Source organism: Dioscorea cayenensis, chromosome 14 (genome assembly GCF_009730915.1).
Source record: "Dioscorea cayenensis subsp. rotundata cultivar TDr96_F1 chromosome 14, TDr96_F1_v2_PseudoChromosome.rev07_lg8_w22 25.fasta, whole genome shotgun sequence".
Taxonomy (NCBI): Eukaryota; Viridiplantae; Streptophyta; class Magnoliopsida; order Dioscoreales; family Dioscoreaceae; genus Dioscorea; species Dioscorea cayenensis.
In genome coordinates, this window is record NC_052484.1 from 16,133,829 (window position 1) to 16,142,866 (window position 9,038).

The 9,038-nt window shown below is 32.8% G+C and overlaps 1 protein-coding gene across 1 annotated transcript; it reads right to left on the bottom strand.

Annotated features, from left to right (window-relative positions):
- Positions 1-2,150: 2,150 nt before the first annotated feature.
- On the bottom strand, positions 2,151-4,291 carry LOC120275299 (cytochrome P450 71A9-like). Its single transcript, XM_039281833.1, has 2 exons — positions 3,371-4,291; positions 2,151-2,866 (listed from the first exon to the last, which is right to left on the bottom strand). Exons 1-2 carry the CDS (start codon positions 4,268-4,270, stop codon positions 2,258-2,260), a joined length of 1,509 nt encoding a protein of 502 aa, XP_039137767.1. The 5' UTR covers positions 4,271-4,291; the 3' UTR covers positions 2,151-2,257.
- Between the last annotated feature and the right edge of the window lie 4,747 nt (positions 4,292-9,038).

Sequence of the window (9,038 nt, forward strand, 5' to 3'; positions counted from 1 at the left end):
ACACATCATTCAGAAATAAAGTTTTTCCTGATTTAAGTTTTAGAAGTACCTTCCCTTTTCCAAGAACCGGAGAAGGAGATGAATCTCCCATGAATACTTGTTCCTCACCTTTGGCTAAAGAGATGTAGGATTGGAAAGCATTCCTATCTGTAGAAATATGCCTCGTGGCTCCAGAATCTACAATCCACTCTTTTGCATCCGGCACCATAAGTGCTTGAGAAACAACAGTAGCTATGACTTCATCATTGCCTCCTTCAGTTATGTTGACTTTAGGAATTATCTCCTTTGGTTCTTTCTTGTCATGACATTGAGATGCATAGTGCCTGGTTTACCACAAACATAACACGCACCTTTCTTTTTGAAAGTAGTTTGAAAATTATATTTGAAGCCGTCCTTATATCCCTTGAATCTTTCTGAAGAGCCTTTGAATTTGTTTCCGGTTCTTTTGAAGTTCTTGGATTGTCTGTTGAAATTCTGAATTTTGTTTGATCCTCCTTCAATAAGATTTGCTTTGGATGAGAATTCCTTAACTTTATCTGTGCTATCCCTCTGGCGATTCTTCTCTTCAATTCGAATGTGCACAACGATATCTTCAAGAGTCATTAGCTTCCTTTTATGCTTCAGATTGTTCTTGTAATGTTTCCAAGATTCAGGAAGACGTTCTATGAGGAAGCCAGCAATGAACGCATCAGGTAAGATGATTTCTTCATTTTTGAGATCATTGACCAGAAGATGATAATCATGAATTTGTGATGATACATGCTTATCTTCAGTCATTTGAAAATCAGAAAAATTCCCTATTGCGTATTTCTGATTTCCAGCATCTTCAACTACGTACTTCTTTTGCAATGAATCCCAGATCTCTTTTGCAGTTTTGAAGTTGCAGTAGATGTCGTACAGTTTATTGGAGAAATACTGAGTATAGTATGATGACAAATCTTGTTGCCTTTCTCCTAAATTGGTAAAGCCTATTCATAGTCTTGTGATGTTGTCTCCGGCATTGATTCAGTCAATATGTGTGCGAGATTGAACATATCGAGCGCGGAGTGGACCTTCTGTTGCCAGCGTTTGAAGAACTTTCCGGCGAACTAATCGATTTTGGGGATATCCGGAAGTGATTTTCTGCAGTGTTTATCGCATTGTCCATTTGTTCTTAAGATTGTTGAAGGTGATGTTGAAGGCAGAGGAATTGGAAGACTGAGGCGTGTAGATGCGCACTGACCTTAAGAACAAATTCGCCCTGTTTCGGTACAATGTAGCGTGGCGTTGTTCTCCCAGGATACAACAGTCTCGGTTTCTCTCGTTCTTACACCCAGAACAGAGAAATAGTGGCATGAAAGGAAGAGCTATGTCTCTTCAAAATAAAAAAATAAAAAATGGATAAGAAAATTCAAAAACAAACGGCGGGACGCACAAAGAAATCGGTGCATTCGTGTCCGCATGATGCGCCTACACTATTTCAGAATTTCAAGCCAAATTCTTAATCCAACCACGAGATTTGCACCCTCCCCACTCCCGAAGAGTGCATAACCACTAGACCAAAGTTGAAGGCTATTGAATAGTGGTATATATAAAGTGGGTGAAGTTATTGTAACTAGGCAATGTGATACTAAACAATATAGGAATGTTTTGAAAACTAAGTTGGGCCCTATATACATGGGCCTCCAACAATACTCACTACGAATTAACTGAAATATTCAGATACAAGGACAGTGGACCGCCTGTGAGAATATATAGGCATTGTCTGTTCTAGCTTTGAGTATCAGCCAACTATTTTTCTTTAATTTTTGGATTTGTACCATACTTGTTGGGTATTGTTGAGTTTCACTCTTTATGTAAATTAATAGCACCCTCTGAGGGTGTATATATATATACATGTGTGCATGTGTGTTCATGTTTCTTTACAAATTTTGTGTAGTGAGTACATGTTAATTAAAATTCATATTATACTTGTGAGCACCACTCCAAACCCATTTGGATATATTAATATTTTCAAAAAGTGTTTAACTTCACGAAGAAATGATAAACACATTTTTTTTCTTAAAATTAAATTGTTTTATAGAATACACAGTTTTGATGTTTTTCCATAAACTAAACACTTGATATTTCTCAGAAAAAAAAAGTTCATAACCATGTATACATAAAAAAATCCCAAAAAAAACATTTAGATTATAACCATGTATACATAAAAAGCACCACCTTACATCTAGTACGACACAATATATTATTTAAAATCAAACACATTAATTTAGTTTCATTACATCCAAGAGTTTGGAATCAGATAGAGATTTTGTTTCATTCTCGTTGTTAATCCAGGGGTTTCAGTCATATCGATTTCTTCACCATCCACACTTCGAGGAAATTTCCAATCAAACCTATATATAAGATTTGCTAATGCAAGTTCCACTGTTGAAACTGCAAAATGCATTCCTGGACATATTCTTCGACCTGCCCCAAAAGGAATGAATTCATAGTTTTGCCCTTTGAAATCTATATCATTAGAGATGAATCTCTCTGGTTTGAATTCCTCTGGACTATCCCAAACTTTAGGGTCTCTAGCTATGGCCCAATAATTAATGATAACTCTTGTTTTTCTCTGTACTTCATAGCCTTCAATTTGGCAAGCTTCTATAGATTCTCTAGGAAGAAGCAACGGTACCGGAGGATGAAGCCTTAATATTTCTTTGATAACAGCTTTGAGGTATTTCATCTCACAAATGTCCTCCTTTTGAACCATTGATTTGCCATGTGTAAAATTTCTTATCTCATTTTGTAGCTTGTTCATAATTTCTGGATTCTTAATAAGTTCTGCAAAACTCCATTCTAGGACTATATATGTTGTCTCTGTTCCAGCTGCAAACATATCCTATTCAAAAAACAATGGAAAACTCAGTTATATAGATATACATAATAATAAACCTTGCAATAAAGTTGAATTTATATTGAAGTACATTTAATTTTCTTTGTTTTGTTTCTAATCTACACCATGGAACTTGATTACAACTATTTTATTTTCTTAATGTAATAAACAATGTTTCCCACTGTTAATGTCAAGTTAGTGACAAATGTTGAAAAATTTTACAATTATATATAATTTGTATATGTCATGATTATCTAGATTATATTGTCCCCATTTCTCATGAACTCTTTTGTTAGACATGATATATTAATTTTCTAGGTTCATTAATAAATAGTAAGGATTTATGCGCCCCTCCCCCAACCCAATTGTGTATGTGGCTTTTTAACCACTCCATTAAACTTCATTATGTTGGAAAAACTATAATAATAATAATAATAATAATAATAATAATAATAATAATAATAATGATAACTTCAACTATATTTACATATATAGAAAAAGAATTAATACCAGTAATAGAGCTTTGATATGATCATCACTGAATGAGAAATCCGTGGGAGGATTCTTCTGAAGTGATAGCAAAATGTCCACAAAACCATCATTTTTTACTTTTTCATCAATGATAGCGTGTTCCCGAATGATCTGATTAAGAACAACATCCCATTTACTAAAATTCCTTTTAGCCCTCTTATCCAAACCTAGTAGTGAGTTTAACCATCCAAGTGAAGGGAAATAATCCACCAAATTAAAGCCACTTAGCAAAAGAATGTTCTCCTCTATCATTTCATGAAATATCTTGTTCCTATCTACTTTCTTGGAGATCTTACCCAGCATGGCTTTGCAAAGCATGTCATTACTAAAGAAGTACAACACTTGGCTCATGTTCAATGGTTCTGATGGATTAGAAAAGGTCTGAGAAGCAATCTTATCCATCAAGTGAGCTACCTCCTCCTCTCTTGTAGCATGAAAAGATTGCACCTTTTTCATGCTGAAGAAATTGATCATACATACCTTTCTCATCTGCCTCCAGTGCTCACCATAAGGTGAGAAACCTATGTCCAAGCTTCCATAAAGCAAAATTTCAGCAGCTCTAAGAGTTGGTCTGTTTGCAAAATTGAGATCACGAGTCTTCAAGATCTCTTTAGCCATTTGAGAAGATGAAACCACAAGAGTGGGAACTTGACCAAGTTTTAGAAGCATGAGAGGACCATACTTCTTTGAGAGCTTGTGAAGGGATTGGTGGGGTAGCAAGCCAATTTGATGGAGGTTTCCAATGAAAGGTAGCTTCCATGGAGAAGGTGGCAGCTTGACTGATTTTGTATTTGAGAAGAGTACCAGTTTAATGCTAAGGAGGAGTACAAAGAAAGACGACAACAAGAAAAAAGGTTGAGTTAGATAATCATGAGACATTGTTTCATATATATGCTTTTAGTTTTTCTACTTGGTAGTTGGTACCTCACGAACCCATCCTTTTATAGTTAGGAAATCCAAGTGATAATGAATTTCCATAGATAATTAAAATTAACACAAAAGAAGATTCTCTGCACTATAATTGTGATGTCTTGTCTTGAGCCACAGTGATTTCCACAAAAAATATAATAAAAATCTTTAATTATGTGGTTCATAAGATGGGAACAATTTTTCTCCAAAGAAAGACAACTTAATTTCCTCATGAGTGACGCAAATTCAATACCACTTGAACAATGTTAGCAATTTGTCCATTCCCCAAAAGAAATTGTTTTTTAAAATAGATAAAGTATAATGCATTAGAAAAGAAGTAGCAAAATTCAACTAAAGTATTTTTATTGAAAAAGTTAAATCATTATAAAATTGAAAACTAATGGGTGTTGTGTTGTTATTATGATAAGAAAGAAAAAATGAATATATTTGATGAAACATGACCTCTCTTCTTTTTTTTTACAAATACGACGATAGCGGTTAGGGGCGTAAGAACAATCCAAGAGCTAATTAAGCATCCAACCAATGCATCCTCATTTGCCAACTGAAAGTTTGGGTTGCAACCCCTGACTCACAATTGAGAACCTGTTATTATCACTACGTCCAACAGGACTTGAACTCAAAACCTTTTAAATATCCAATAATAATGCCTTTTGAACTACAGTTAATATCATTGAGTTATGAACCCTCTTACATCTGTATCATTTTTTTAATCTCTGCACCATGTGCTATCTACATTTTTTTTTTTAATCTCAAATATTTAAAAATATAATTTTTTCTTTTTAAAAATATCGACAAACGTCTTTAATTGTTCATTTTTGTTACCCTAGATAAATTTGTATTATTTTATCCTCACATTTGGATGTTACTAAATATAAATAAATAGAATTTTTGTTGGGGCATGCCATTCTCTAAGCACTACATCCGTCTCCATGTCCTCCAAAGGGGACGAACTCTCCCGAAACTTATTGCTAAATTAAAAACAATTCTACGTTCATTTTATACAAAAAAATCAAAAATTATAAAAAGAAAACGTTAAAAAGCAAATTCACATAAAACAATGGTGCTCAATTAAATAATATATATATATATATAGAAGCTCCTCCAAACCTCAAATTGAAAAGAATATTGTTTTAATATTCATTCAACCCTCTCCAAAACCTAATTAAATATATTAATGGATAACTAATTGGTGATTAATTTGTCTAAAAAGACTAAAAAGTCTAAAAACTAGGTTTATTAAATAGTCTTTAGAAAAGATATATGAGAAAAGCCTTCTCAAATATAATATTAAATATTGAAATTATATAATTATATATTAGTAAAAAAAGAATATGTTTTAAATTAATTTTATTAAATATTTTTTAATAAAATTTATGAAAATATCTTTCTATTGATACTTTCTTCCTAAAAAATTTTGGGGCCAAGCTGTAATCTTGTATCTTCCTTACGTTTGTGGGGACCAAGCTGTGATCTTATTTTTTTCTAAAGATTGTGGGGACTAAGCTGTGATCATATTTTTTCCTAAAGATTAGTGGGACCAAACTCTGATCATATTTCTTCCTAAATATTGTAAGGACCAAGCTTGGCTCTTAGTATGTGCTTGGGCAAAAAAAAAATGACCAACTTAGCTCATGTATATCTAAACTCTAGAAATGAAAATCAAATATCACACACTTGTATAACTAAATGTTATAATATTTATTTCCGGTGAGCCCCGGAACCAAAATTACACGTAGTTCGCTCTACTAATGAGGCTATATGACACCGATTCCACCAGTAACACTTGTATAACTAAATGTTATAATATGACATCAGTAATATGGCACCGATTTCACCAATGACACTAGTATAACTAAATGTTATAATATGTCACCGATTTCACCAGTGACACCAGTAACCCAAGATAGATCGATCAACAGCCTGAAATAAATAATTCTTCGCCTTCAAAGTCTTTCAACTTTGATGCCTCAAGTTCCCTTCCGTTGTGCTTCTCGGTACCACTCCAACATCACGGGGTTCCAACTCCAAATTCAACAATATTCTAATACTTCTTGGATTTTTAATAAATTTTCCATCAACATGCTCCGATGATCGTAGTGACTATCGAGCGTGGAATAGATGGTTTCCACAAAGTTGTCTACGAGCATTATGAATTTCTTGCCTTTGCAAAGAACTCTCCATTTGTTGAAAACCTGGTTCTAATACCACTAATAACTTAAAAGAAGAGATGAGAAAACTGCATATTTTATTCATAACCACTGAAGCCTTTTATAAAGGCAAAAATCTATAAAGATAATATTTTACAAAAATGAGATAACTATAATAACTAATTTGAATTTTAATCAACAAACAACTTATTTAAATATTTAAATCAAAGATATTATAGTTAAATTATAACAAACATCAGTATCTCAACAAATTAAACACACTTCACCTCTCTTAAGTCACCTTGCACCCCCACACACACACACACACCCCACACACAAACCCAAAAAACCCCTAAAAAACAAGAGGATGGCTTTCTAAAAAGACCAAACTAAATATTTTAATTTAAAAATTAAATTCATGAATTAATGATTATCTTGGCAATCAATATTAAGATATATGAAACAGTAAATATTCTCCTTGTATTAAGTGCTCATTTCTAGAAGGTTTGTATATCTCAAATTTCCTGGTTAATTACACACCTAATTTAAAGGGCAATTTCAAAATTTAATCTTCCCAACATGTTTAAATGCATTGTTATCGACCACTTTCACCTTAAATGATGCATAACTTCAAATGTTGATAAAATTTTTAATTCTAACTACTCCCTCCATTCTATTATAAGTGTCGACTTCTAGAATCTTTTCATGTCCTATATTATCAGTCCACATACTTAATTTAAGAGTTAACTTTTGAATCTAACCTTATCAACATGTTTAAGTGCATTATTCTTTATCATTGTCACTTCAAAATTCACAATCTTAGTCAATGGAAGGATAGAAATGTATAAAATGGGACAGATAAGTTAAATGTTTATAAAATTTTTAGTTATAACTGTTGGGTTGTGGATCACACATTATGTAGGGATATAAGGACCTATGTGCATAAGTTGTGTAGAGCAGTACACAACTAATGTTTATAATTGTGATATATTTTTATTATATTAAAGTTTTTGAATGGACCCAATTGTAATCGATTCAACTTTTGAATTTGGTCCTAATTATCTAATTTTAAATGTGTGGATATACATATTAATCATATGTTGTGTAGAATTCACAGGGGCAAAATTGTCAAAATCTATGATGGGCGGACTTGTAATTAGCCCCATAAAGTTTTTCTTATAAATAGGGTGTGGTCCTGCAGTGACGCATGTAACGATCCGAGATTGAGTGGGTTTTTACGAATTAGGGGTTCCCATCTCCTCTCTGCGTGTGATCGAGTGAGAATATCACGAGACCCGATCATTTTCATCATAATCAATGGATTCAAATGCGTATGCAGCTTCCGCCACTTTCTTTGTTCCTAAGTAATCTCCAAACAAGAAGATCCAGGGTTTTAATTAGGGTTTATACCCATTAGATCTATCAATAATTACTTTTCTTACTCTTCGTTTAACATGACTAAAGTCGACACTTATAATAGGGACATAGAGAATACATTTTTACTCTTAGTGAAAGCGGTTACCATGGACAATTATAATGAAAAAGAATTATAACATTAAAAACAAGTTACCCACACAAATGTATTCACGATCAAGATTATAAACTGATCGATTTTTATTAATTAATATTATTTAAAAATTAAATATCTTAAAATTTTTAAAAATATATATATTAATAAATACGATAATATTAATATTTTTCAAAATTTATTATTAAGCTGGGAAACAAAATATAACATTATTATCTTAAGAAATGAGCGCCTACTATCGATATCTTAGTTTTAGTCGGTGGATTATTAATCGTCGTCAAGGTGCGCACTATCCCATGATTGCTTCGTTTTGGTTTTGCTTTTTTTGCGCACTAATTTACCAAGACCATGACTTTGTGGTTAGCTAAACATGAATCATGATTGCTTGATTTGGTTTGCTTTTTGCCCACTAGTTTACCAAGACCATGACTTTGTGATCTAACTAAACATGTTGCTTCTACCTCACGAGAATGCTTCTTTTGTTCGAGTTCGACCAAAAGTGATACATATAATAGTTACAGCTTTTTTGGTAGAGTATTAAGTTATAGTATGCAAATCAAAATGATTACTCGACTTTCAATTTTGTTTTTACGAATGGTTACCTAGGTATGAGATTTTTGGCTATGATGTAAATGCAAAAATTCTCTATCATAACTATCATAACACATTGTCCAGTACGGTGGTAATTTCATCTCATTTCTTGACAAAAATGCCCACTAGTTTACCAAGACCATGACTTGATTTGGTTTGCTTTTTGCCCACTAGTTTACCAAGACCATGACTTTGTGATCTAACTAAACATGTTGCTTCTACCTCACGAGAATGTTTCTTTTTGTTCGAGTTCAAGCAAAGTGAACATATAAGCTAGTTACACTCTTAGTAGAGTATTAAGTTATAGTATGCAAATCAAAATGATTACTCGACTTCGATTTTTTGTTTTACCGAATGGTTTACCTAGGTATGAGATTTTGGCTATGATGTAAATGCCGAAAATTCTCTATCATAACATACGCAACACATTGTCCCAGCAATACGTAATGTG

Bases quoted from the DNA above. Each gene is read 5' to 3' on its own strand.
- LOC120275299 (XM_039281833.1), bottom strand. From the start codon at position 4,270: ATGTCTCATGATTATCTAACTCAACCTTTTTTCTTGTTGTCGTCTTTC. The intron at 2,867-3,370 runs GTATTAATTCTT...TTTTTTGAATAG, and splicing joins ATATCAAAGCTCTATTACTG to GATATGTTTGCAGCTGGAAC.